Here is a 26,183-nt window from a genome sequence, read left to right as displayed (position 1 = left end):
TAATACTTATTCGCCTCTTTTTTAAATTCAATACGTACTTATATCATGAAATCTTATTAATTTTGGTACATTATAATTATAAATAAATGTAAACGTCAATGTCAAAACTGTTCTAATTTTAGAAAATCATTCATTGCAATTTTTGAGCTTACTTACTTTAATACATTTGTATCCTTGTAAATTTTAATTCTTCTAACCAATATTTAGGCGCCGATTAGCGCACGTACGGATGTTTTTAGATTGTTTTGTTATATTTTAAAGGATGGTAGGAAAAGGTGATGTCAAGGGAAGTCGTATATTTCACCAATGTTATTTGAAATGTTGCAAGTTACAAAACCTTACCCCCTTGACTAATGTTATACCGTCCAGTAACGGTAAGGTGTTAGACTTTTGTGTGGATAGAATTAAATACGCCGATTGGCCTCCTATTCTCAATGCCCTAAGTTGCGATCTAAGTCTACATACTGTTTCGATAAAATGTCGACAGCCTGTAAAAACTGGTGAGTGTCATATGTCTAATACTGAAAGGGTTAAAATTTTGCAATTCTTATAACTTGAATTTTATAATAAATTTTATTTAATAAAGAATCAATGTACCATTTACATTTCTGAATAATGTCACTAATGGTTGCAGTGTTGGAACACATTGACTGCGAACGTTTAGCGAAGACGGTAAACAAGCGCGCCGTCATTCTCACAAAATTTATGCTCAGTAACTTGATAGAGGCGATCGCACAGTTATTATCAAACACTACGCTTCTATCCTCGCTGCTACTCGAAGGTTTACCTTTGAGGGTTCCGTATCTTAACTCCATCTGTGAGGTAATTCTTAGTCATGAAGGTACTTATTAGTGAAATATTCAAATCCTCTATAATTGTGATGCCAATGATTTCAATTAAAATCGACAAGAAGACTGATTTAGAATTTATTTTATTTCTTCTTACCACACATTATCGACTTAAAGGCGTTACTCACAAACAATTCCCTGCAACACCTCTATCTTCCGAGATGTTCAATTGGCGACGCCGGATGTTTGGCGATCTGCAAAGCTGTCAGATGCCTGCCAAACATCCTTACCATGGACCTCAGCGGCTGCGAGCTGACGGCGACAGGAGTTGGGTATATAGCGGACTTGATCAAGGTACAATAATCGTCCTGGATGCTGACAACAGACTATTCGATTGATGGCATTAATGTGCCCATTCCTAACAGTATCAAAAAATCCACCGGTACAGTGAAAATTGGGTGCACACACTCCGCTATCGGCTTCCGGAGCTGGACACAATGGCTGGCCTGAGGAGGATCAGTCTGTGTGGGAACACTCTCGGAGATATAGGGAAGCTGTTTGACGTTCTGGCGGACGATTTGTGGATCAAGGGTATTTTGTTTTAGCGATACGAGTCACCTTTCCACTACTCAAATGTATACTTTACTATGGCACTAAAATTTATTTGGCATATATTAGATAGTTCCTACAATATAACCATTTATATTCCGATTTTTCAAACCTGAATATAATTAGAAAGGAAAATTTAAGTTTTAATCTTCTTCATAGCGGTCGATATCCAAAACTGTGGTTTAACCGAAGAAAGCTCGGCAGCTGCCCTACAAATGATGAGGTCGAACACTACATTAGTGGTTCTAGACATGCGACACAACCCGCTCATACCGACCGAAACCCTCTCAAAAATAAGATCGGCTTTGAGGGAGAACGAGAGAGGAATCGGCGGTCAGGTAGATTCTCAGAATATTTTTATATAGAATATCGATTGCTGTATTATTTTGTTTGATTTGATAACGACTTGAAAAAATTATTCTGTATCGTGAACGTCGAGGTAGAGTCGAATACCAGTTTGTGGACCCATTACATTAATTAATTGTTTTTATTTTTCAGTACTCATGGCTTGGCAACATCAGCGGCTGTTCCAGTGATGGAAGGACAGTCAAATCCATACCGGCTAAGTTAGCTAACTGCTATTCATATGAATTTTCAATGACACATTCAATTTAAAAGTATTTTTCTCAACTTATAGAAACGGTGTCGTAAAAGATAGAGTAGCATCTAACGTCAGGAACGCGCCCAACAAATATCCAAAGACGAGTTCCGTTAAAAAGGAAAAGTGAGTGACCACAAAACGAAAGATCTTTTATGCTTATAGTAACAAAGTAGGAAATGCTAAGTTCGTAACTATATGCCATGGATGCCATGAAACGAGCAAATAATACAAAAAATAGTCAAAAATTAACTTTGATTATATAGAGATTACACGGAAGTCCTAGAAGAGCAGCTGCAAGAAGAAATCTCTCACAGACAACAACTCGAGGAATTGAACCTTCAACTGGTGGAACAAATGAAGACGCTCAAACAACAGCACCTCCAGATATGGGCCAATGGAACCCAGTCGCCGGGTATAAGTTGTATAATTTTAGTATGCAAATGTTAATTCGGAAAATTAACCAAGTAAGACTATGAAACTAAAGACTAAGAACGAATTTGCCGTTTGTCGAGTACATTACGGAAAGTTTTAGCGTTTTTCCTAGCTCACATTATACTTCGTCCCCAGGAACTGAACAATCATTCCAAGCCAGTTCTCGTTCTGGGGACCTATCAAGCAGTTCAGGGTCCACGTCGTCGGTTCCTATCGACCAGAACACGCTTTCATACATACAACAAGCCTTCAAGGACATTTACGCCTTCATCAAGAACAACCAATGCCACGGGTGAGAACATACTAACTTGAAGCACAGTTGCACGTCCAGCTCTAGATATTTAAGGTTATTAGGTCGAAGGCAGGTCGTGGTTACAGCGTCGCTCGACTGACTGACTTATGGTGACGAGAGTATTACTCCAATCAACTCTTTAGTTGGTACAACATTGTCCACAACTCTCAAAAGTGAGACGACATTTGAAAAAGAATCATTCATTAGTTTATTGTACTCGGCACAGCCAGTTAGTTACCTTTTTGTTTCCTTTTATTATACATTTCCACATCTGTCTGTCTAGCTATGAATGGATATCTATAGATACAAGATTTCCATCGAATGGTAGAAAAATCTTGCTTAAATTCGATGCAAAATGATAAAAACATAAGAAATATGTCAAAAATGAATACTTCGCGGTATTTAAAACCTAATATATTATAGTGAATGCCTGTATGAGAGAACGAAAGGTTCAGATATGGAACAGGAAGTGGTCCAAGCGACTGACGGCACAGATGAAGTGGAGGAATCAGATCTCCGCGTCAGTATGGTGCCGAAGAAAGCTCAGAGCACGCACTTGAAGCTCGTCAAGAATGTTAAGATGAACAAAACCACTAAGTCCGCTCACATGTTGAGCGACACACAGAACGGAAAAGACGATATGGTAACAGATTACATAATTTTACTGACCCCTGAAACAATCGTTGTCCTTTAGAAAGATTCTTAGAGAAAATTGTTCAGAAATGATTCCATTTATAACTCCCTTGATGAAACGTCGTCAGCGTTGGTCTGTTAGGAATTTTATATGTTTACAGAAAATGGAGATGCTTGAGCGACAGATGGGCGATTCGAAAAATGCTCACGGCGACGAGGCATTTGTAGAGGACACTATCACCGCCCAGACCAAGAAAGTAAGAAACTTTACAAGGATGATTCTTAAGGAAATGTTAATTTTAAAAACCACACCTATTATATGTTAGAAAATATATGTCCGTCGGGTTTAATTACTGAACCGATTTAGATGTAATTTGTTATGGCATTAAATAGACCATGTAAAAGATTAAAGAAATAAGTCGAAATTGTTCGAAAGCTGGTACTTATATACTAATAAATTATTCACATCCAAGGTATAACATTTCCAAAACTTGCAACGTTTAGCGTTAATCTTGTTTACAAAATTTATCACGTCTCGTTGGTACGTAGATGGATAAGTTTGAACAGAACACAGAGCGCAGTCCGTGCAACAGTGCGGTCAGTGATTCATCGGATACGTTGGTGTACACGCCGTCGTCTCTGAACCCAAGAGACGCGCTGTACTCCTCCTCGGACGAGGAAGATTAGTGGAGTCATCAATTGTTACAAGATTAAAGTTCATTTATTTTTAAATTGTGGTCCTTATTTCTCATAACCATCGGTATCCTCACCACAGATAAACATTTGCAAATAGAGTTTATAGCTTTTAACAATAATTTGAATGGTTCATAAACTTAAACCTGAAAACACTCTGTATAATACAACAACTTGTACGGATATAAGTCTGAGAAAATAGGGAATTTCGTAACTACATGCAGAACTTCTAATAATTTAATTTAAACCTATTTCATTACATCACAAGTTAACTCTTGTTGTTTATTTCACTGTTCTGCTGTTGTAGTTTGGCGATCATATTCTTGTCTTTGGCCTCTCTCTTTGCCAGTTTCTCTTGCTTCTTCTGCTCCTTCTCCCTCTTAGCCAACATTTCTTGGAACCTTTCATCTCTAGGATCCAATGTGAAACCAAAGTGTCTCCTCACCTCTTCCACGAGTCTTTCTTTCTTTTGCTAAAATAATTAAATGCAAGGTTCGATTACATACAAACATTATTATTAAGACCTTAGTAACGAAATAATATATATACTAGCGCCCCCTACTGAATAAAATGTGTAACTAAGGATCATCAAGAGATATGTTGTTATAATCTGTGCAATACTGTCAGTTGTTGTCTGGTCAAATTTACACTGCTTTCTTAATAAACTTATTGATTTATGCAAATTAACAAATTCAGTATTCAATGTTACATTAAATATACTCTAAATAACTGGAGCAAAAAGTTTCAATGGGATTTTATAATGTACCTTAGCTGCTTGAACCTCGGCAGTTTTCTTGGCTATTTTTAAATTTAACTCTCTCTTCCATTGATCTAACTTTGCAAATTTAACAGCTATGTCCTTTTCCCTCTGTTCAATTTTTAAATTTTCCTGTCTCCTATTTTCTGCTGCTGTCTCCATCATTTCTTTTATTGTGTAAGGAAAGGCAACTGATTCAAATTCTTTTTTATTAGCAATTTCTTGTTTTGTCGGCCAACAAATATCTAAAAATATAATAAAAGACTAATGATATGTTGAAATAGAAACATGTATATACAATTATTCAGATATTTTTAAATATAAACAGTAATAATAGTAATAGGTATAGATATATTGCCACGATTGCACGGCACATGAGTTCTCATTTAAATAGAAAATTTGTATATATTATTACTTGGATTAACGCCACTCGCTATGCCATATTTGCCATATATTTTTCGGTTATATTTCACAGTTAAGTGAGCTAAAGACTTGGGTTCTTCATATGGTTTTCTGTCATTAATAATATTATAATGGGCTGACGATAGTCGAGAAACGTTTCTTTTCTTTTCAATCTCTGCCTCTCTAGCCTTTTCATCTTCTGTATCATCGATCAGAACGTTTTCATTTTGCTCTGCTTCTGCTACCGAGGTAGAAAAACGATAAAGATTGCTAATCAAGTTTGTTCGAATAAATCTACTTTTGACACAAATATTCATGGTTGTTATTTATTAAAAATAACTTTTTATTAACTATTTGAGGTTAGACTTATTATTTTGAGTCAAGTTTAAAATACGTCTGTCAAGGCGCTGGTGACAGGTTCTGAAAAGTATCTTCATATATGGCAATATAAACAAATGAACACATACATACATGAACACAAAGCTTTAACTTAAAAGTATGGTGAAAATTTTTAAATTCTTCATAAATAATATTTCTTAAAAAGTTATTCTTATCTATTAATACAAAATTCATCAAAATTGAGAAGAATTTTCTAAATCCATAGTGCTGAGACGTTTGAATCCATAGTATTTGATATTCAGTTAATAATTTTAATAATCAAACATTTAACTTTCTGGAACCACAGTTCTGGGGAAGAATAAGGAGTAAAATTCTGTAAAGAATAATGATAAGAGATGACAATTACCTAAGCTTTGTTCGTGCCAAATAAAAATTGTTGGGAGGTTTTTTTAACATACCAACCCTAATATTATCTTTGCTTTATTTATTCAACGTCAACGTTTGTCATACATAATTATTACATTGCATTAAATCCCTTTAATTTTTTTATTTCACTAAAATGGATGATTTTGGAGACAACTTTGTACAAACTGAAGTAGATCCAGCAGCAGAATTCTTAGCTCGGGAACAAAACCAGCTAGCAGGGCTCGAAGATGAACTGGAAACCGGTGCTCCGCCCCCACTCGCTGTCTCATCGGGCAGCAATGGACTTGACGATTTCGTTGGTAATTATCGTTTTTACTAATATCAAACATTGGTAACTTCTGCCTTTATAGAAAAACTAGGTTTTAGAAAATTATATACATTTAATGAGCATGATCAAATTAACAATTCAATAACTTGCATGGTATGATCCATTAGAAATCTTGGGATTGTATGCAGACCGTGAAATGGGTTTTACATACATGGAACATGACATGGCATAGCACTGGCATTCAATATGTTACAATATATTATCTATAATATGCCATATGTTCAATAAGTCTGTAAGCCTGACAGGGTATTAATTCGTATTTTCGATTTGATTTTATACTCTATTAGAATTCATTACATTCTTGGTTTTAACTTGAAAATTAATTTGTTTAGAAATACCAAGTTCTGCAGTATTTGAAGCTAATGATTTGATGGATGAAGAGCCGTCCGCACCTGCCGTGGCTCCTGTGACACCAGTGTTCCGTCAGGAAAGAGAAGAACCAGAAAAGATTAAACTGTGGAGGGAAGAACAGAAAAAAAGGTTGGAGGAAAAAGGTAATATATCGATAACTGAAAGTCATGATAATAACATTACATACAATAAAAATAAACCAAAAAGGTTACATTAATCTTTTTCTTTATAAAGTTGCATATAATATAACACATTCACGATGTTTATTCAATTTAGATGCCGAGGAAGAAGAAAAGAAGCAGGAAATGTTAAAAGTAGCTAAAAAAGAGCTGGAGGATTGGTATAAAACTCACGAGGAACAAATATCTAAGACCAAAGCAGCTAACAGGCATGTATTACGTAATAGATTATCAGAGAAAATATATTACAGTAAAAAATATATGTAAAAATGTAACATTACATATATTAGAATGTTAATGCTATAGCAGAACATGTAAGACTAGAACTGAATGGAATTTTTGAATTATTTACGAAGCATGCTAAATCATTATAGTAAATTCTTCTACATATTTCTTATTATTTCTCGACATGATAATCATTGTTTCGATGCAATTACCCTTGTAGTAATTTTAGTGTAAAAAATTCTTATAAGCACGTTGAGACTGTACTAATAAAAAATTTCCTTTTCAATGCTGGCAGGGAGTCCGCTAAGTGAGTATGTAGTGTTAAAGGGGCACTAACACGGTTTCTTGGTGCAGGCTTTGTTGTTTCGTCACTTTGAATTTATATGTTACTTAACAAATTTGTGAAGTTATCCATTCCTCATCAAATTAATATACCGAAGGAATCATCATCATTGTTTATTAAACGGAAGATTTTGGGGCCAATAAGTAACTTCCATGTGTTACAGTTCAACTGATACATGTGTGGCTGTGATATTAAACAACATTTGTCCAAACAGAAATGCCGAGAAGGCTTTGGCAAGGGGCTCGGAAGACGGACTCGAGGATTCCAATGAATGGGCACGCGTTTCTGAACTGTGTGACTTTGGACCGAGACGTGGACGCGATGTAGCACGTCTACGGTCTATTGTACTGCAGTTGAAGCAGTCAGGAGTTCGTCCCAAATATCCACCACGCACCACCAAGGTGTAAGTGTGTAAACATATCTCTATTAATGAGATCTAAGATTTTCGCGAGTTTTATTCATTTCAATGAAACTAGTATTTTTCTGATAAACTACGCGCGATTTATTTTTGTAAAAAACTACGTACTCTCGACGTTTCGGTTACTTTTCATCAACCGTGATCACGGGAGTATGTCGTTTTTTACAAAAATAAATCACGCGTAGTTTATCCGAAAAATATTAGTTTCATTGAAATATCTCTATTATATAAGAACACTGTGAGTAAAATCCCCTTGATTCAGACAGATGTGTTGCCAATTAGAGATTTAATATTTGAGATAGCAATAATTGAAAATATTAGTATCATATTCTGTGATACTTTAACATGTAATATATATATGTTTGTTTGTTTGTTCACAGCGCCTGAATATAGCCACATAATGAAGAAATAATTGTTACGGACCTGAACAACTCCGACAGGCCAGGTCTTAGGTTATATCACATTATAATGTAAATGTTATATGTTATAAATGTTCATCTACAAATAATAACAGCTTTGTGGTAAATGTTATTTATTGAAACTTTTTATTTTAAATTGTTCAGCTACATGGCTTTAATTTGTGAGGGCGACCTCTGTTTATTTGATCATAGTATTAAAGAGATGTCATTCCATAAACAATGTTTTTTATTTTTATTTTATTTTTAAATTTTATGACTTATTTCTAATAATAACTCTTTGGTGAGAATAACATGTACAAGACTGTATATATTTACATATTTTTAATTTATACTCTTAAGTCTTTTGCTATGTCAATATGTTTCCTCTTATATATTCTGTCAGCTAGTTGCAGTAATAAATACATTAGGCTTATCACTAGGAGAAAAGGCCAAACTCCGCAACTAAGATAGCTCTTTAATTGCAGCCCCAATGGTTTATTTTTGTTAGACAATATTCTGTTATACACAATTTCAGTTCTTTTCGTTATGTCCATCCAATTGTACATGCTTCTTACCATTTTATTACATTTGTATGGACATAGGGAGTTGCCGTCCTTTAAGTCTTTCATTGCAGATTCTAATCCGCTGATTATGCTTGGTACATTTGGTTCGGTTAGATAGATCATGCTCAGTGGCAATACTTCCGGTATTCCTCCAACTTTAGTTGACACCACCTTAAGACCACATGAAGCAGCTTCAACTATAGCCATACAATATGCCTCAGTCAAAGAAGTATTTAAAAATATATCTCCCTTGACTAGTACATTTCTAACTTCGGAATGTTTTAAACTACCGAGCAGTGTAACGCAATGTTGGAGTCCTTTTTGTTCCCTGACCTCTTGTAACAACCACATTTTGGGACCATCTCCTCCAATAATAAATCTTATGTTTGGGTATCTCGGACATATTTCTGCTATCACGGATGCCATTAAATCAACTCCTTTTCTATATACTAATCTAGATATAATCACAATTGTCACAACATTAGGATCTCTTTGGCTAGGATCAGGTGTAAATGTATATGCATCTACAGCATTCGGTATTACAGACACCTTGAAAGCCTTCACTTTGGCCCTTAACACAGTATTCTCTTTACCAGTATGTGAAACACATATGCAATGATCGCATTCACACAAACACATTTGTAGATATTTATTTGTCAAAACTGCAGACATATCGGCAAAGCCAAATAAACTGTGGTCTGTAAAAACAGTTTTCAAGCCCATCAATTTACCAATAATAGAGACTTCGTGTGCTAAAACACTGAAAGCCGAATGTCCATGAACAATTTCGATTGATTCTCTTATTAAAATATAACGGACAATAGCTATGTTGCAAATCATAGTTGGTAGAGCACATTGAGAGTAAAATACAGTAATTGGTAAATAATAAACCTTTAGCCCCCTAGTGAGATATCTGACACCAACTCGTTTCCCATAACAGTGGGTTATTATGACTACTTTGTGACCCCGCTTTATCAGACACTGCGATAAATTATAAATATGTTCTTCGACCCCACCTGTGTTTGGAAAGAAGAAATCGGAGGCCATGCATATGACATGTCTTTTTTTGGGTCTTACCGTCTCCTACGAAAACAAAAAATATAAATCAATGAATATTATATTGAGGAGAATCCTATGTAGAATAAAAAATTACGTACGATTTCCATACTCATAGTTTATATTGGCACTAATAATATATTTTCTTTTTTATCGGGTAGAGCTATAAATTATACATTACGGTATCGAAAGTAACTCGTAAATGGTAATAACATAAAGATTTTAAAGTTGAAGAATTTTTTTTCTAAAGGATAAATCATAATCTACAATACACAACATTTCAAAATTCAAATATGTCAATTGTCAAAGCCAGTATATGACTTAAGGAGACATGCAACAGATTTAGTTTTTTTTAAAGATGGGTCGTTTTTTTAACGTTCAATCAACTCAGTAATTACTAAAATTTGCAATTATTAGTCAAAGCTTTGTTTTAAGTTCCTAAAAAGGCTTCAAATCCAAATTAAAAGCGTTTTATACTAGAAGTGAGTAGTAACACAAATAAAGACAATACCCATTAGTTTTTCTAGCAGTAAAGTTTTTGCAACATTAGTCTTAGTTTTACATTTTGTATACGTATTATAAGATTGAAATCGCCAACCCATCTTGAGCAAGCGTGGTGATTAATGCTCTAACCTTCTCCATGTTAAAAAGAGGCCTTTGCTCAGCAGTGGGCTCCGATGATGATGATACAGTAATATCTCCTATTCATAAGTTAATCCTGAATCGTGTCTCCTCCATTCTACACGACATTGGCAGAATATACTGTGCACGTCTCTGCACGGATGAGAGCCATTTTATATAAAAAAAAGTTTATTTGATATTAGGAGAAACAAAAAAATAATAATTGAGCTTTTGTAGTTATTAATTAATGTTCCATTAAATATTATAAATAATATTAGTTCTGCTTCGGTTTGCTAAATTCAAATGAGAACTGGGCAACTTTCATTTATAAAATAAGAGATAAAGAGTTCTAATAACAATACATATAAATAATTGAGATTTGGACTGAAATAATTGTCAAACTAACGACAGCTGTCAGTAAATAGGTTATTAAAAACATAACTTACAAAAGTAGGTAAAGTAGGTATATCTTAATATTAAGAGATAAGTGGTTTTAATTAAAATAATGGATGAATTGCGAAAAATAGAACGTAAAAAGAAGCGATTTGCTGTGAGACTTAAAAATTCTAAGAAAATTATATGTACAGATATTCCAGGATTGGTAAGTATAGTTAAGTTTTTTCCTAGTTTTCATTTTAATTATTTATTTAATTAAGTAGTGTTAATGTTTTTAGAATATAGTACTGTGTAACGTAGGCCAAGCCACTGGTTTTAAGAAAAATGATTTATTATTAATGTTAGAGAAGATAACACCCACACCGATAGTTTTAAAATTCATAGCAGAAAAAGGCGATTCACATTGTTTTATTGTGTTCAGTAGAATTGAAGAAGCGAAAATCTTTTACGATACATATGACGGTACTTTAAGCGGCAATAGTGACGTGCCTTTATACATGTGTTTTGTTGAAAGTGGTAAGTGAATGTTATAGAAATTATTCTCACCTTCTCATCACTTAATTATTTCATACAAGTTTATCATAATTTTCAGTTCCAAACAACGAGATAATTTGTTCCTCGAGTAATCCTGAAGGTTTAACATTAATAGAAGAATTTATCACTGAAGATGAAGAGAAGCAGCTATACGAACTCTTTGACTGGATTGATGAATCAAACTTGAAGAATAGACAAGTGAAACATTACGGCTATGAATTTAGATATGGCTCTAACGATGTAGACTTAAATCAACCCCTTGATGAGAAAATACCCCAAGAATGTGAAATTATTTGGAAGAGACTTGAAGATTATGGTATTAATTTTAGCATTCCAGACCAATTAACTGTCAATAAGTATAGTCCAGGACAAGGTAAGGAAATATGGACATTTCTTATTTATTAAGTAATTATAAATATAAATCATTTTAAACATTAGTTTTAAAATAATGTTACGATTTTTTTATATTTGTTCAGGTATACCAAGTCATGTGGACAAACACAGTCCATTCGGAGATACAATTTTATCTCTGTCGTTGAATTCATCAGTTGTAATGGACTGGAAACATCACAGTAAGGCGTATGTACCAGTGGTGGTGCCGTCTAGATCATTGCTGGTTATGCAAGCTGAAGCAAGGTGATTGATAGTAAAATAATTAACAATACATATATATGTTACTGTACAAGTTCAAACTGCGGTAAGTCCTGAGATTATCCAGTAAAACCTAAAACTTACCAATTCTTAATAGTAAATGTCCCAAAGAGGTATCAGTTTAGGTTCGGTTACGTTTATTGAAGTAGATAATTGAGAATTCTTTATTGTTTTATTCCTTAAACCAACATCTGCCAGCTGACAGCAGTAAAACCTAGCATGTACTGAATTCTAAAGGTAAAAAAACTCGAAAAAATCATCCTATTTTCAACATTTACCAACTCATATCGGTCAATACTAAAATTTACTGGAAAATCCTAAGATTTACCGCAGTTTGAACTTTTACAGTAACAGATATAACACACGAATCTTTATATAAATTTAATGTGAAACAAATCTTTAATAAGATATGACTGGCAGCATGGCATTCAACCGAGGACATGGGATCCCATCATAGAAGTCAGAAAAATCGATAATGGACTAGTGAAAGTGATCACGAGTGAAACAAAAGCTCGCGGGACGCGGATATCTTTGACATTCAGGAAGACGAGGCAGGGGCGGTGTAACTGTTGTTATGAGACGCTCTGTGACAGCAGGGCGACGGCCGACTTGGATGAAGTCGCTTCACATTTAGAAGATCTCCATGTACATCAGGTTTGATATTTGTATATTTTGTTGATTATTTTAGTAAAATTATATACTTGAATTAAAATTCATAGAGAAGATAATAAATGAAAAATTCGTTGACATAATCATGATTCGAACCTTTGTCCCTGGAGTGTCGAGTCCTACTGGCTTTGACAGTTAAGCTATTGCCCTCACTCTAGTCTAGAGAATTCAACATTACATTCTTCTGTTATTTTAACTTTCATTATTACTTAAACTCTAAGTGAGTATCAAATTATATATATAACCGCATACTGCATATTTTTTTCTTAGATAAACCCATTAAACCAAAGTCAAGCAAAGTTAAGACAGAATAATCGCTATAAGTATGCCCCATACATAAATAAATCCTACACTTATGTTCTCAATGCTTTAATAATATAATTATAATTCCAGGTATATGAGCAGATAGCTGGTCACTTCAGTTCGACTCGTCACAAGCCCTGGCCGAAGGTGGTGGAATTCCTCCAAGACATACCACCCGGCTCTATCGTACTGGACCTTGGAGCTGGAAATGGGAAGAACATACTCAATAGGAATGATCTATTGCAGGTTAATTCATTATTCATTTTTATGCAGCCGTTAAGAATTAAAAAAAAATCTATTCAGCCATTTATAATGATATAAAAAAATATCAGTGCATCCGTTTGATTCGAATGAACTTCCGTTTCTGAACAGATCGCTTGCGAGTACAGCGCGGGGCTGTTGTCCGAGTGCAGGGCAGTCACGCGCGCGTGCTGCGTGCGGGCGGACGTATTGCACGCGCCGCTCTGTGACGGCCGCGCCGACGCTGTGCTGTGCGTCGCCGTCATACATCACTTCAGTACTTACGTGAGTTATCTGTGGCCAGACATGCTGGAGGAGGTATAGGGACCAAAATTTGAGTACCCAACATTATGAAGATTTTCTTCAAAGTCCAAGGCTGTATGCAAAAATTTTAAGAGAATAATAATGAAATTTTGTAGTCGTATCAATTTTTGTGTTTTATTAGGAGATAGTCTTTTGGGATAATTTTAAAGAGAAGAGAGGTATTAAGAGTCTCTGTAACAGTACATTAAAGGTGTTAACAACTGGTTAAAACTTTATCCAGTGCCTGCTTTGGTTTCTTTAGGAATCAGTTTATGAAGAACCCAAAATTTAGTTTCAGGGCTTATAAACATCAATCTATGCTGCTGAGCATGATGAAAAGTGTCTTCTCAGTATTTGATGATATATGATTGAACGAGGAGTGGTCATCCTGATATTCCATTTCTATTTAAAGGTCAAGGGTCACGGCGGGTCTTTAACACATTCAATCTTCTGGTATCTTCGTCTTTTTTTTGTACATAGAAAGTGTCCTTTATAAGTTATGAGGCATGTTGGCAGAATGCTTCCTGTACTTCGTCCTTTTTTGATTATTATGTATGTCGGATTCCTTTCGTGGTTTTTAAAGACTATGACGTCAGCATTAGTGACGTCGCAAATGCCTTGTTCTTCATTATCGTCGGCCTCTCGTGTAATAGAAGATCGTAAACGGTTTGACGAATCCTTTATATCGACGAGGTCCGATCCCTGCAACTGACTGTTTTTAATCTGCTCTCTCGCCTCTATTTACACCCACCAATTTAACAGGTGGCTACTCAAACGGCTATGCGGGGAAGCCCTGATAATTTTAACTGTCTTTAATTATTGATTATTGAAATAATAGGAATTGCGCCGATGTGTACAAATATTTCTGAAGCCTATGATTTTTTTTGGTAATGATGGGACCTAAAAAATACGTTACACATTTCAAACAACACTGTTTTATTAATGATTATCTCATATCATATATGTTTCACAGGCCAGGAGACGTCAAGCGATCGCCTCAATAGCTCGTCTTTTACGTCCCGGAGGAAGAGCACTCGTCACTGTGTGGGCGAAGGATCAGAGTAAATCGAACTATCTCTGTAAGGACAAAGAAAACACCGAATCGGATACTTACAAGACGGCCGGCATTCAGCTACCGGTGCATCAGAACAGGACGCAGTTCAAACATAACGACGTTTTAGTGCCGTGGAAACTCAGGAAAATCAAGGAGAACAAACTGGAGAATGAGTCCAGCCAGACCCTGCTGAGATATTACCACGTGTTCGAGGAACACGAGCTCGAGGAACTGTGCCGGAACCAAGGAGTCGTCGTCGAAAAGAGTTTCTATGAGGAAGGCAACTGGTGTGTCATATGTCAAAAGATTTGAATAAAGAATGTTACATGATATATAATTATCGTTTAATTTCAAATAAAACGACCGTTGAACATAACATGCGTGTTTTATTACTATAAATTCGTTTACAAAACCAAAAAAATGCTATAAAACTCTATACAAAACAATACATCTATATAACGGTGAGTGGGGACACACGCATCGACATAATTTGATCTTTACGATAAATATCAATTCGTTAACATTAAAAATGAATTCACTAACATTATAAACATATAGTTTTATTTACACTTTGAGAAAACATTAAATCTATTAAAGTCATTGCAGTTGGCTCGTCTATCGTACGTGTTTCTACTAAATGTTTTTATCAACAATTGACAGTTCTAAAACGAAAAATGTCATTTACCAAAATTATTATATAGAGTATATAACTCGTTTCTGAACACAATTTAAAAAAAAATTATGACAAAATTTTAATTTACGACTTCATCAAAGCCAATTGTAATAAAGGTACGACCGATATGGTCGACAGGTCCGCTAGCACAGCATCGACATTTTGTAACGTGTTTACCTGAAAAATATTTTCCTTTCTGAAACTCAATATGGCTACAGCTAATAGAGGTAAAATTTCCAAACAATCGTATCCGAGTATCGAGTCCCAGAGAAGTAAGAGTTGGTCCGGCGGCAGATGTCCGCTGAAAGCTCGCATTATCCATTTAAACACAACTCGGATGCTGCAAAATAATGCCTTGCCTTTATATAAATAACATTATTAATATTACAAAATTAAAAAAAAATACGATATAGGTAAAGTCAAGGAATTAAATTACAATAGATTTATTTATAAGCAGTTATTGCTTCGTATGATAAAGTTTGACACTCACGGATTTATATTAATGTTGCGGAAATGTATCCACAGCAAAGGTTCGTGAGCCTCCAGTAACCTCTCGTAAAGAAGACATAATGAGACTATACCCTAGAATACAGGATTTTAATTATGTAATATGATAAAAAGAATAAAAACAGTAGTAAAATTTTACCTGTGGATGCGTTGAAATGTAGTGCAGTCTGTGCCAGTAACGAATATAAAAGGCGCGAAATATGTAGTAGAGTTGGACCGGGTCGTCGTAAAGATAACAAAATGGCGTCGCTGAAAGAACAGTCATAGATACACATTAAAGCAAAACTGATAGAGAATCTGTTTAAAATACAAATCATCAATAATCTTTATTTCAAATATTTGTACTTGATGTGTTATGTAGTAAGTGATTTCATGATATGGTGATGTGATTACTCGCTCACACCGCAATATAACATACCGTACATGGTGAAGCCATGGAATGGCACCACTCCGCTGGGCGGGAAGGCGGTCCTCTCGTTCCGACCCCGCACCGGTACCGTCAACGCGGTCGAGCGAGCGCGGGACAACACCTCCCCGTCGCGAGAGAAACACAACATCACCTGCCGTAATAATGTTATGACTTTGTTTTCGATTTTCGAAATATTCTCAAACTATATTTACTCGTCTTGTGCTTCGTCTCGTATCACAGCTCGCACCTCCGGATACGAGCGCTGCGAGTCGCGAGACAAGACACGAGGCGGGCCGCGAGCGACTATTTACACTCTCATCTTGTGCTTCGGCTCGTGCCTCGTCTCGCGACTCGTACTCGAGTGTAAATCTACTATCAAAGTAATCAGAGTATCAGACTCGAGGTAAACCGTGTTAAAACTCGCGACAACCAACCACGACCAACCGACAGCGCCATCTATGGTCTGTGTGTCGGGACTTCATACACAACACATCTGTTATACCGTGCTAACGCGATATATACAAGAATTTCCGGCATAAATTATAGCCTATAACTTATACTGATGTCTAAGTTACTACAAAGTTTAATCAAAATCTGTTAAGTTGATTTTGCCTAAGAGAGAGATCCGTACATCCTCACTAACTTTCACATTTAAGTTATTTTACATATTAAATTTAAAAATTAGAATTAAAAGCCTAATGCTTTTCGTGGCTTAAATTTAAAAAAAAATATCCGCACAGACGTGGACTTCAGTCAAAAAGAAATACAAATATGTAGCTTCTCTTAAACACTAACATTAATAATTAATGTTATTAAGTAAAATGTATTTTTTTATTTTATATATTTTGTAACTGATATACAAGTGTCATATTCTGTATTTATTGTATTTTCAGCGAGTTTGTCAGTTGTTACCTGATAAAGTAAGTCTTCGAACACGAAGTACTGGTCATCATTCGAGGCGGTTAATTGAACATCCTTAAATATAAGCTTGTCGATCATCAAGTCGACTTCCAAAACGCTCTTCTGTAACTGATTGAAGTACGCTATTTGCTGAAATTAATCAATATTTTTATAGGGCATTCCTTAACACGTTACTTTTATAATGTCGTACGATCTACCTGCTGTTTAACTTCCGCCCCCAAAACCTGAGACCAGAGTCTCGCTCGCAAACACTGTGGGCTTCCCTTCTTCAGGAACTCCTGTATGACAGGAGCGTATCCCAGAGCAGAGACTCTCTCTCCTAGACCGATGCGTTCGGCCTCTAGAGTGGCGAAACCGGGCACAGTGCTGGGCATATTAGGATTCACTCCCAGTAACGGTTCACCATTACACCACTCCACGTAGATTTTTCTCTAGAAATTTGCCCTCATTTTTCAAATTGCTTTGTAATAGATGGCGAGTTTACACGCTGAGCACACCATAACACGACTACACCACATAAATATATTTATAGTATTAATATATTTATATATATGTATATAATTTGTGTACGGGGTAATAAGTGTCAAATATTTTTCTTTACAGTTCCTAAGCAATACAGATGCAAGTAAAATTTCACAGTCGTTTTAATAGTTATACGAACCAATTGCTCCAAATTTTTTACTTGTAGAGGTAGATGTGAGAATTCCCATTTCGGTTCGTCTCTGAAATCATTTAATCATTTTATTTGCATGTCTTACGAACGTGTATACTTTCTAAATGAGTATAATACTTACTCTCTTGTAAACGGAACGTAACCTGATAAAGTCAGTAAAACGTCTAAAAAGTCTTTTGGCGCGTAAACTGGTCTATATTTTGATAAATCTAAAACACAAAACATTAATCTAATAATTACTACGGTCCGATAAAAAGATGTTTTTTTTTTTTACAACTGTCATTAATTTTAGGACCAAAAATATATATAATGCCTCCTCGCTGCTGTGAAAAATTATCAAAATGTATCAAAATTGTTAGTTTCCACCAAATTCTAAATACCTAAACTGTAAGTGCTAAGTTCATTCCATTTCTCCGTAAGTTCTTCTTGTTCGCTCTGAGATCGTATTTTTGCTAGTGATGTCTCAAGATCTGAACACATTGAATTAAGCGACTTGTGTATTCGTTTCTCCCATTGCAGACTTGCTTTTGACAACGACGTTAACGGATCTAACTTCTGTCAAAAGTATACAATATGTATTTACTATCATGAACTGTTAAATAAGCGTGAAATACAATATTCGCCTATCCATTACATATTTATGATATCAAAGTATAATTTAATAAAAGATCTAGTTTTTGACTTTTATAAATAAACATATTAGAGTAGGACACGATTATATCATTTTGTCCCTTTTGAAATAAAAATATTCATATAAAAGCTAAATTTATATTAAAATATAGTCCCATGTAATACTTACACTTTGTTTACCCTGTGTTCTAACCCAATGAAAGACGGTGTTCCTTAGCTTTGTGTCTAAGCCCTTTTCTTTCATAGCCTGTTGTAAACTTTGTTTAAAATCTTCTTTGTTTACATTTGGTGAGGAAACTAATTTCTGTTAAACAGAAAATTTATCATGACATAAAATAAATTAAAACTATTTAACATCGCGTTATTTAAAACGGTCCCTCTGTAACCTTCACCTGAACATCACTATAAATCGATTTATATATAGAAAGATTTTTTAATTCCTCTGCTAGTTTCATAGCAGTGTTATGTATCGCGTCATCTTTTATACTTTCCATTATTTTTAAACGTACATTTATTTTGATTTTGTATGTTACATCTACACTACACTATTTACTTTTTGTAAAAAAATATTTTGTCGAAACTGAAAGCACTTAGTAACTTAGGAAACGAATCAACAAGCTAGACAGTGAAATAATTGTCAAAGGTTACATACATTTAGACAACCATAACATTTATTTTATTAGCTTAAATAAAAAAACTTGTAGCAAAATGCTACTAAAAGAATTTATTGTCCCTGAGGTATTGGATCATGTTTATCGTCTCGTAAGGGGCGGAACCTCCCACTAAAATCTACTTTTCATCTATGAAAATAATAACCTCCTGTATTATTTGTGTCTCATTTACTATAGGCCCTTACATCTTCTAGATAGACTAATAAGTGGATTACTTAGTTCTATGATCACGTTCGACTTCTAAAATGGAAAACACGACAATAGTCATAGTGCTCTAATTTTAAAACATACTTTTTTATCTATTATAAATATTCATATGTATAGTTAAGTGATAAAATGCTATGAAGAAATATTTGTATTATATATACTATGACTATATATTTTTTTATTATAACAATGAACAACTGTGAAATATAGATGTTAATACTTTATATTATCTGTTTGATCAGCTGACAGATTCGTTAGAAAGCTCAGTCAGTCAACAATCCATCAAAACAAAATATACAAAGTTATACAGCGTATGAGCCAGAGAGACAAAGGAAAATAAGAGAAATGGGCAAAATATTCTTGGACCATATTGGTGGGACCCGATTATTTTCATGTGCAGCATGCGATGTAGTATTAACAAACCGTTCGGAACTTATAAGTACTAGATTTACTGGAGCTACAGGTTGTAACGTAATACAATGACCTTTATTCATATTTATTAGCAACTTAAACATTTATATTCATCATAATTTATTGTAGGACGCGCATATCTCTTCCACAAAGTGGTCAATCTTGTGTACTCGGAGGTCCAGGATCGTGTTATGTTGACGGGAAGGCATATGGTGAGGGATGTATCTTGTAAAAACTGCGCGACAAAACTTGGTTGGGTTTACGAATTTGCTACAGAAGAGAATCAAAGGTAAACAAAAACACCAAGGCCGTATATACATTTCAATATAACCGTTATACATTAAAAATGCTTATCTTTCAGATATAAAGAAGGCAGAGTGATTCTAGAGAGAGCTTTAGTGAATGAAACTGAAGGCATTGAAGAAATTCCAGTGAATAATGACGACTAGCTGTTAATAATATCATTTAAAGAGAGTAAATTAACAAAATTTTTTTACACCTAGCAATTATTTCACATCATTAAAATTTTAATAGACTTGAATTTATTTTGTACTAAATTAATAAATATAAATGAATTTTCTTTCTCAGAATAATATTCTTTTAGTTTCAATTCATTCCCCGTATAAGTGTTACACTTGTGCTACTGTAAATTTCTTACTATTAAACTGTTATTGTTGCTAAGGCAGACAACAAATGATCTTTTACCTTTTTATTGTTATTTAACAATATTTACATACTAAAATTTCAGCTACTATCGCATTAGTCTCGCCAAAACTGAAAAAATTTAAATATTTGCTTAGTTTTACATGATTGTTCTAAAAAAAAAAAATTAAAACATTTTTAAAGAACCATTGCCTACTTGTCTCAATTTTTTTTTTTATTATATTGAGATTTTCTGTTTAAGGTTCAGCTCCATTATGTTTTGAATATTGTTTCCATAAAAATATTACCAAAATAGTTTTTATATGGTTTTCACATGGATGTATATTTTTTCAAACTAGTTACAAGTCTTGCTACTGGGGTAATGAAATAATAATATAAACTGTACAATATCACATTTTATTAATTATTATAACACAACATATATCTTCAGCAGATAACAATTCGCTTCATTCTATATTCATGCATTGTTTAAGCTCAGCTTTACATACAGGAATAGATAAATAAAATGCCAACAAAACATTTGAAATTACATGCCAGTTCTGAATAAACAGCGACGGACGCCTCGGTCGATATTCAAAACATACTGTTATTTATTAAGTAAATTTTGTAAATAAAAATAAATTCATCAAAATCGATGAAATAAAACTAAGTAACAAATCGATTTCCAATTCCATTATAACATGTTAAGATGAAGATAATATCCACTATCGTCTAAGACGAGTAAGCACAGTTACAAAGCACCTCAGAATTCTCACTACTGTAAAATTAAAAATCTATAGAAGATACAATAAATATACCAAAGAGAAGTACCTCATTGACAGACACCGATGTCTCTACAAGGGGTTGGATATTGTGTGTGACGGATGTTACAAAATGCTCCTTTTAAGCTCCCGACTACAAATATATTTTAAACAATTAGTAACAGGGTTCATAGCATTTTTTTTTATAGAAAAATATTGTTAATCTATCCCTAACACCGCGGCCCGGACCTGCTCGTCTGAGACACGCTTATATTTTGTTTTTATTGCTACTGTAAAGGACTATCATGAGTAAAAGTAAATAATATACTCTCTCTAATTAAAAATTGATTCGAGATCACTTTGAAGTCAATCTCCTGACTCCGTATAGTACACATTTTTAAAGCAACAATTTGAAACATTCTTCAGGTCTCCGTTACATGTCCTATATTCACTATCATTGATTTCGTTTTATACATTAAAAAAATTACACAGTGACGTATTAGAATTAGCATTGTATGAGGAAAAATAATCATGTCCCGAGTAACAATCAGCGATATAGTATTATTTATAGACTGTTAGTACTAAAGTCTAGCTTATCGTGGCGTACAACTACGGAAAGTACGAAGACAATGTAACATTTACAATCGTTAGAAGACAAAAAAAAAAAAAGATAATGATCACTATCATACTGCGTCTTTTGAAAAAACGTAACTTAAATACTAAATTTATTAATAATTCCGTTATTATTATACATAAATATATTTCCACTTCTATAAAATATTGCAATATCTTCAATAAAACTATGATAAAATTAATAAACGACCTAGCGTAAATTCTTAACGTACATCTAACATTTTATAGTATAGTTTTAGGGAACACTAGACCTCTACTCGCCCCTTTACGATTAATAAAGCATTTTAAACGATTTTTCTTCTTGACGTATTTACAAAACATCTCGGATCATATGCGAGTGGCGTCCAGCGACGGCGTCGGCCCGAGACCCATGGCCCTTTGCTTCTCAGTTTCGATGAACTCCAAGAGGGCCATGTATATGAACTTGTATTGCGCCTCGTTCTGGACCATACCGGAGCGCTGGTCGCGGACCATTTGCACCGTACGATGGATATCTATTTCGAAGTTAAAACCCTCCTTCCGTATTTGATCCAGAATCATATCTATGACTATGAACGTGCCCGTCCTACCGATCCCCGCGGAACAATGCACGCAGATCACAGCCTGGTTTGGGGGGTCAGGACTGGTCATTATCTGTTGAAGTCTGTAGTTCACGTCCAGAAGAATATTCAGAACTCGGCCAGGCTCGGACGGCACCCCGTGGTCCGGCCAGGCGGTGAAGTGGAAATGATATATGGTCCTCTTCTTTGTTTCGTCTTTCTTCGTAATCAGGAACCGTCGTAAAGTGTAATCTTGGGTGGATGACTCGGATTCGTTAAAAATAGTGTACTTCTTGATGACTTCCGTCTTGTTTAATTCGGGCCAGTAGCGCTCGCACTTGACTTTCCCGCGCTCGATTTCCTTCGTGGTCATTATTATAATGCGCACGTCCTCTTGCCATATCATCGACCAGAACTGATAGATGGTAGTGGATAGACAACCCTGGGTCGCAATGTATATCTTGTTGTAAACCTTGTCCGGATCGCATTTGTCTAACTTCTCCGTCGTTTTCGGTATCGTTGTGTTCACGTAATTCGGATTCGTTCTTAGAACGCACGGTTCGAAGGACGGTATAGTTTTATGTGTTCCGTTGCCGTAACCTTTCATTGTTTCTCTCGGTTTCTCTTCGGTGATGATGACACCCGTGTGCATTGGAGACGATTTGTCTTTGGTCTTCGCCATATCCTTAGTGTTGGGGCTGTTGTTTTCGTTACAGCCGTTCACCTCGTGTGATTCAGAATTGGAGTCGATGAAGTCACATCGGATGTAGTTAGCGTTGATGTAGTCCGACCCCGGCGGGGCGTCAGGCGGGACGTCTCTGAGTATTACACGGGTGTGATCGAACGGTATAATATTCTTGTATCTGTTCTTCCTTATATTTTCCGGCTTGGAACCCTCCATTCTATCGAATAATTGTAGATTCTCCATCATTTGCAACGTTTCGAATTCCTCCCAGAAGCCTTGTTTATAAGCCATGCTTTCTATGGGACCCTCGTTTTCCTTTTGGAGTTGTTTCACACGTGTGTGGAAATGTTGCACTTGGATACGTGTTGCGTTGAAAGGTTGGATCAACCTCAAGACTTCCCCATTGGTCTCCACCATAGGATAGTTCCTATAGTGTTCTATGAGGCTGACAATGTCATCGAACTGCTGGCCTCCCCCGACGTCGTATTTATTGTCCTGTCGTCTTAGTATAACATGAGTAACTCTGTCTCTCGTTCGAACTGATAGTACGAAATCACCGGGCTGTCTCTGCGATTCTCTTACAAGAAAGGATCCATTTTTTCCATTTTCCAGCATCATCCTCTCAGCTTCCTTGGCAGTGAGCTGTCCGTGATACCAACGTTCCGTGGTAGGATCGGCGCAGTTTAAAGGAGTCTTAAGTCTGATTATATTTCCATTCTTCTCACGTAACTGACCCTGATTATCCATATAAAATTGAACGAGTTCAGACAAGGTAGCAAATTTCTCTCCACCATACAGATCGAGGAATTCACCATTGTTCTGAATTTTAATGTGTGTTATCGCCGTCCCTCTTCTCACAGACAGTGTAAAGTCACCTTTATTGCTCATACTGGGCCTGGCAAGGAAGTAGCCGTCTCTGCCTTTATCTAATAATAACTTTTCTGCATCTATACCATTCAGTGAGGGATGGAACCATCGCCTTGTTATCATCTTACTCTAGTCTGAAGCACCACTCCGACTTATAAATATACTTAATCAAATAAATCTATGATGGTCTAGCTGTATATGCCATAAAATTTCATCACTCATCTGTAAATAAAGAGAAAAAAATTATCATCACACAATTTTAATAGTTGGTTCTGATGTAAGTTGATAAGTATGTATGGTAATAAAATCATTAACAGCTGAAAAATTATAAATTACCACAAATGGTTATATATACATTTATATAAAAATATTCTATACAAAAAATCCTGAAACTGTATTTTCCACTCTACTATTCCCTAATTCTTATACCAAAAGCCATAACAAAACCATCTATTGAAAAAATACCAAAATGTATGTGGCATTCATTAAAATATATTGCAAACTAAGTTTGATAAGTTAAACTATATTATGCGAAAACAAAATATCTACACGAATAGTTAACAGTAACACATTCTATTATGGCTGCATACACTTCACACTATGTACTGAGAGACATCAAAGGTGCATTTAGTAGGGGAAGTGAAGGTAAATTTGTGATTTATTTAACAACGTCTCACCTCATAAAGGCACCATTAATGTAATATCTTCGATTATTCTTGAATATAATGTTTAATTTACTCAAGTGTTGTTGCTATGCTGACTTAAGACTTTTTGTATCACTATTTTCAAGGGCGTATTCAGTTAACCAATTCAAGTAAACCGCTGGTATAGTACAAAAGTTTCTGAGGAATTTTAAGCACCATCTCTGACACCTATTTTTAAAATAAGTTAATATATTTAAACATTATTTTAGACGAATAGCCAAATATATTTCGTTCTCCGACGGCCTGCGGAAATGTCACACAACTTTTTCCGTTTTTCTTTTACTTCCATGTCAAGTAATGTCAGTATAACGACAGCTCCGCAGACAATTTCTGAACGTTATATCATATTGACTTTTTTATCTGTTTTTGCATATTATAAAGAATTGTATTTTGATTCAGTGTAAAATAATCCTTAAGTTTTAGGATTAGAGGCAAAACATAATTAATAATAAAAAGGTATTTAATCACTCATTATTGCAATTTTTTTGAATTCTGTGATCTCTAGAGATAGCGCTAGCTAGATAGCGATTGTATAGACAATATATACAAATGTACTAGGACTTTCTAAAGTTCTGGCGAAATGTAATTTATAAATATAAAATTTTTATGTTGACTTTACTATGCAGTGTTTTAGGTACATAAATAATGTGAAAAATTATGTACCAATATGATTTAAGTTACGATTTAAAAACGAATAGAGCTTATTTTTTCACTATTTTGAAAATTTGATTTTAGATACTAGATAGATGAAGAGTTTTGATAATTTTATTTCTAGTGTATTGCTGTATTATGGTTGTTCTTCGACTACCTAAGTATTCCAACAACAGCATTCTAGCTTGGAATTAGATCGCTTTGCGTTTCTCTTGTTGAAATAAATATTAGACTTGAGGATAAGAGAATTTATTAAAATATAGAATTTATTTAACAATTTAGAGCACAATATTAATTTTCATTTTTCTCGTTTGTAGTTTTCGGAGATTTTCCAAAATAAGTTGACAATACTTTTCTTACAGCTTGACGTTTACTTTGTGATGAACTCTCACCATGCTGATTCGGAGACTTTTGCCAGTGATCGACGAAGCTTTGACGTCTGAATACCTTACCCAGGGACTGCCATTTCTGCTCAGGGCTTATATCTTTTTTATCAAAGTTTTCCTTACTGCCAGAGGAGTGATCACCCTGACGAAATTGTGGTATGATAATAAATTGTTAATATTATACTACTTTTTAATTAAGACGTATATAAATTTATATTAATATTTGATTGACATTACAGTCTGAGTCAAAATTATAGGTAATACTTACATCGTTAGATTTTGTAGATCTTAATTGATTTCGAAAAAAGTTTGTTATAGATTTTTTCCAACTCTTAGGATGTTTATAAGAGTTTAATTCCAAGCTACTGGTACCTTCCACTGACATTTTTATATTTTTCTTACTGCTTTCATCTTCTTCTTTAACGACTGTTTCGTTTGTGTATTGTGCGCCTTCAGGACATAGCATTTTCTTAAAATACTTCCAATGTTTTCACATAAAATATTCCAAACTATTTTTAACTATTTTACATATATTTGAATGAATGAAGCGTCATTTGTTAATTTACTATGTCAAATTTGTAAAAAGAATTTATTAAAAATATAAATGCA

General features: G+C 34.6%; 9 protein-coding genes across 12 annotated transcripts; 4 read left to right on the top strand and 5 right to left on the bottom strand.

Annotated features, from left to right (window-relative positions):
* The first annotated feature begins 108 nt into the window (after positions 1-108).
* LOC116766096 (protein Cep78 homolog) lies at positions 109-4,087 on the top strand. Of its 2 annotated transcripts, XM_061522994.1 has the most exons (12): positions 109-500; positions 635-822; positions 966-1,142; positions 1,214-1,379; positions 1,557-1,735; positions 1,896-1,963; positions 2,035-2,121; positions 2,262-2,410; positions 2,566-2,722; positions 3,146-3,365; positions 3,517-3,612; positions 3,905-4,087. In XM_061522994.1, the coding sequence occupies exons 1-12, from the start codon at positions 263-265 to the stop codon at positions 4,040-4,042; spliced, it is 1,863 nt and encodes a 620-aa protein (XP_061378978.1). In that variant the 5' UTR covers positions 109-262; the 3' UTR covers positions 4,043-4,087. The 2 variants fall into 2 exon arrangements, with proteins under 2 accessions (XP_061378978.1, XP_061378979.1); XM_061522995.1 differs by lacking the exons at positions 109-500; positions 635-822 and having other exon boundaries at positions 1,003-1,142; positions 1,237-1,379.
* A 184-nt stretch (positions 4,088-4,271) lies between these two features.
* Positions 4,272-5,612, bottom strand: LOC116766095 (large ribosomal subunit protein mL64). The gene is made up of 3 exons (XM_032655751.2): positions 5,221-5,612; positions 4,815-5,050; positions 4,272-4,520 (listed from the first exon to the last, which is right to left on the bottom strand). Exons 1-3 carry the CDS (start codon positions 5,522-5,524, stop codon positions 4,317-4,319), a joined length of 744 nt encoding a protein of 247 aa, XP_032511642.2. The 5' UTR covers positions 5,525-5,612; the 3' UTR covers positions 4,272-4,316.
* Positions 5,613-5,844: 232 nt separating this feature from the next.
* Positions 5,845-8,455, top strand: LOC116766288 (clathrin light chain). 2 transcript variants are annotated; one of them, XM_032656097.2, is made up of 6 exons: positions 5,845-6,271; positions 6,633-6,794; positions 6,928-7,039; positions 7,351-7,362; positions 7,613-7,801; positions 8,197-8,455. In XM_032656097.2, the coding sequence occupies exons 1-6, from the start codon at positions 6,106-6,108 to the stop codon at positions 8,201-8,203; spliced, it is 648 nt and encodes a 215-aa protein (XP_032511988.1). In that variant the 5' UTR covers positions 5,845-6,105; the 3' UTR covers positions 8,204-8,455. The 2 variants fall into 2 exon arrangements, with proteins under 2 accessions (XP_032511988.1, XP_032511989.1); XM_032656098.2 differs by lacking the exon at positions 7,351-7,362.
* Positions 8,332-10,133, bottom strand: LOC116766287 (phosphatidylinositol N-acetylglucosaminyltransferase subunit A). The gene is made up of 2 exons (XM_032656095.2): positions 9,935-10,133; positions 8,332-9,860 (listed from the first exon to the last, which is right to left on the bottom strand). Exons 1-2 carry the CDS (start codon positions 9,947-9,949, stop codon positions 8,562-8,564), a joined length of 1,314 nt encoding a protein of 437 aa, XP_032511986.2. The 5' UTR covers positions 9,950-10,133; the 3' UTR covers positions 8,332-8,561.
* A 731-nt stretch (positions 10,134-10,864) lies between these two features.
* LOC116766430 (alkylated DNA repair protein alkB homolog 8) lies at positions 10,865-14,980 on the top strand. 2 transcript variants are annotated; one of them, XM_032656270.2, is made up of 8 exons: positions 10,865-11,055; positions 11,129-11,366; positions 11,443-11,757; positions 11,861-12,020; positions 12,443-12,689; positions 13,098-13,253; positions 13,380-13,532; positions 14,524-14,980. In XM_032656270.2, the coding sequence occupies exons 1-8, from the start codon at positions 10,960-10,962 to the stop codon at positions 14,914-14,916; spliced, it is 1,758 nt and encodes a 585-aa protein (XP_032512161.2). In that variant the 5' UTR covers positions 10,865-10,959; the 3' UTR covers positions 14,917-14,980. The 2 variants fall into 2 exon arrangements, with proteins under 2 accessions (XP_032512161.2, XP_061378818.1); XM_061522834.1 differs by having other exon boundaries at positions 10,978-11,055; positions 11,114-11,366.
* Positions 14,971-19,029, bottom strand: LOC116766431 (TBC1 domain family member 19). The gene is made up of 11 exons (XM_032656272.2): positions 18,810-19,029; positions 18,587-18,721; positions 18,168-18,342; positions 17,909-17,996; positions 17,776-17,836; positions 17,312-17,545; positions 17,106-17,243; positions 16,203-16,344; positions 15,924-16,033; positions 15,768-15,859; positions 14,971-15,617 (listed from the first exon to the last, which is right to left on the bottom strand). The coding sequence occupies exons 1-11, from the start codon at positions 18,909-18,911 to the stop codon at positions 15,362-15,364; spliced, it is 1,533 nt and encodes a 510-aa protein (XP_032512163.1). The 5' UTR covers positions 18,912-19,029; the 3' UTR covers positions 14,971-15,361.
* A 517-nt stretch (positions 19,030-19,546) lies between these two features.
* LOC116766249 (protein yippee-like 5) lies at positions 19,547-20,301 on the top strand. Its single transcript, XM_032656046.2, has 3 exons — positions 19,547-19,758; positions 19,836-19,995; positions 20,068-20,301. The coding sequence occupies exons 1-3, from the start codon at positions 19,641-19,643 to the stop codon at positions 20,153-20,155; spliced, it is 366 nt and encodes a 121-aa protein (XP_032511937.1). The 5' UTR covers positions 19,547-19,640; the 3' UTR covers positions 20,156-20,301.
* Positions 20,302-20,749: 448 nt separating this feature from the next.
* LOC116766209 (tyrosine-protein phosphatase corkscrew) lies at positions 20,750-24,831 on the bottom strand. The gene is made up of 2 exons (XM_032655989.2): positions 24,511-24,831; positions 20,750-24,055 (listed from the first exon to the last, which is right to left on the bottom strand). Exon 2 carries the CDS (start codon positions 23,954-23,956, stop codon positions 22,070-22,072), a length of 1,887 nt encoding a protein of 628 aa, XP_032511880.1. The 5' UTR covers positions 23,957-24,055; positions 24,511-24,831; the 3' UTR covers positions 20,750-22,069.
* A 590-nt stretch (positions 24,832-25,421) lies between these two features.
* LOC116766440 (uncharacterized) lies at positions 25,422-26,155 on the bottom strand. Its single transcript, XM_032656280.2, has 2 exons — positions 25,843-26,155; positions 25,422-25,716 (listed from the first exon to the last, which is right to left on the bottom strand). Exons 1-2 carry the CDS (start codon positions 26,038-26,040, stop codon positions 25,480-25,482), a joined length of 435 nt encoding a protein of 144 aa, XP_032512171.1. The 5' UTR covers positions 26,041-26,155; the 3' UTR covers positions 25,422-25,479.
* Between the last annotated feature and the right edge of the window lie 28 nt (positions 26,156-26,183).

Source organism: Danaus plexippus, chromosome 15 (assembly GCF_018135715.1).
Source record: "Danaus plexippus chromosome 15, MEX_DaPlex, whole genome shotgun sequence".
Classification (NCBI taxonomy): Eukaryota; Metazoa; Arthropoda; class Insecta; order Lepidoptera; family Nymphalidae; genus Danaus; species Danaus plexippus.
This window is presented reverse-complemented; position numbering and strand designations above follow the sequence as displayed.

Coding starts and splice junctions, on each gene's coding strand:
- LOC116766096 (XM_061522994.1), top strand. CDS start 263: ATGGTAGGAAAAGGTGATGTCAAGGGAAGTCGTATATTTCACCAATGT. Junction 2,723..3,145: donor AAGAACAACCAATGCCACGG/GTGAGAACATAC, acceptor AATATATTATAG/TGAATGCCTGTATGAGAGAA. Junction 3,366..3,516: donor AGAACGGAAAAGACGATATG/GTAACAGATTAC, acceptor ATATGTTTACAG/AAAATGGAGATGCTTGAGCG.
- LOC116766095 (XM_032655751.2), bottom strand. CDS start 5,524: ATGAATATTTGTGTCAAAAGTAGATTTATTCGAACAAACTTGATTAGC. Junction 5,051..5,220: donor AGCGAGTGGCGTTAATCCAA/GTAATAATATAT, acceptor TTATATTTTTAG/ATATTTGTTGGCCGACAAAA. Junction 4,521..4,814: donor CCGAGGTTCAAGCAGCTAAG/GTACATTATAAA, acceptor TAATTATTTTAG/CAAAAGAAAGAAAGACTCGT.
- LOC116766288 (XM_032656097.2), top strand. CDS start 6,106: ATGGATGATTTTGGAGACAACTTTGTACAAACTGAAGTAGATCCAGCA. Junction 6,272..6,632: donor TGGACTTGACGATTTCGTTG/GTAATTATCGTT, acceptor TAATTTGTTTAG/AAATACCAAGTTCTGCAGTA. Junction 6,795..6,927: donor AAAAAGGTTGGAGGAAAAAG/GTAATATATCGA, acceptor TATTCAATTTAG/ATGCCGAGGAAGAAGAAAAG.
- LOC116766430 (XM_032656270.2), top strand. CDS start 10,960: ATGGATGAATTGCGAAAAATAGAACGTAAAAAGAAGCGATTTGCTGTG. Junction 11,367..11,442: donor CATGTGTTTTGTTGAAAGTG/GTAAGTGAATGT, acceptor CATAATTTTCAG/TTCCAAACAACGAGATAATT. Junction 13,533..14,523: donor TACATCACTTCAGTACTTAC/GTGAGTTATCTG, acceptor TATGTTTCACAG/GCCAGGAGACGTCAAGCGAT.
- LOC116766431 (XM_032656272.2), bottom strand. CDS start 18,911: ATGGAAAGTATAAAAGATGACGCGATACATAACACTGCTATGAAACTA. Junction 17,546..17,775: donor TAAAAAATTTGGAGCAATTG/GTTCGTATAACT, acceptor GCAAATTTCTAG/AGAAAAATCTACGTGGAGTG. Junction 16,345..17,105: donor TCGAAGACTTACTTTATCAG/GTAACAACTGAC, acceptor TTATTACGGCAG/GTGATGTTGTGTTTCTCTCG.
- LOC116766249 (XM_032656046.2), top strand. CDS start 19,641: ATGGGCAAAATATTCTTGGACCATATTGGTGGGACCCGATTATTTTCA. Junction 19,759..19,835: donor TAGATTTACTGGAGCTACAG/GTTGTAACGTAA, acceptor AATTTATTGTAG/GACGCGCATATCTCTTCCAC. Junction 19,996..20,067: donor GCTACAGAAGAGAATCAAAG/GTAAACAAAAAC, acceptor CTTATCTTTCAG/ATATAAAGAAGGCAGAGTGA.
- LOC116766209 (XM_032655989.2), bottom strand. CDS start 23,956: ATGATAACAAGGCGATGGTTCCATCCCTCACTGAATGGTATAGATGCA.
- LOC116766440 (XM_032656280.2), bottom strand. CDS start 26,040: ATGCTATGTCCTGAAGGCGCACAATACACAAACGAAACAGTCGTTAAA. Junction 25,717..25,842: donor GATCTACAAAATCTAACGAT/GTAAGTATTACC, acceptor CAATTTCGTCAG/GGTGATCACTCCTCTGGCAG.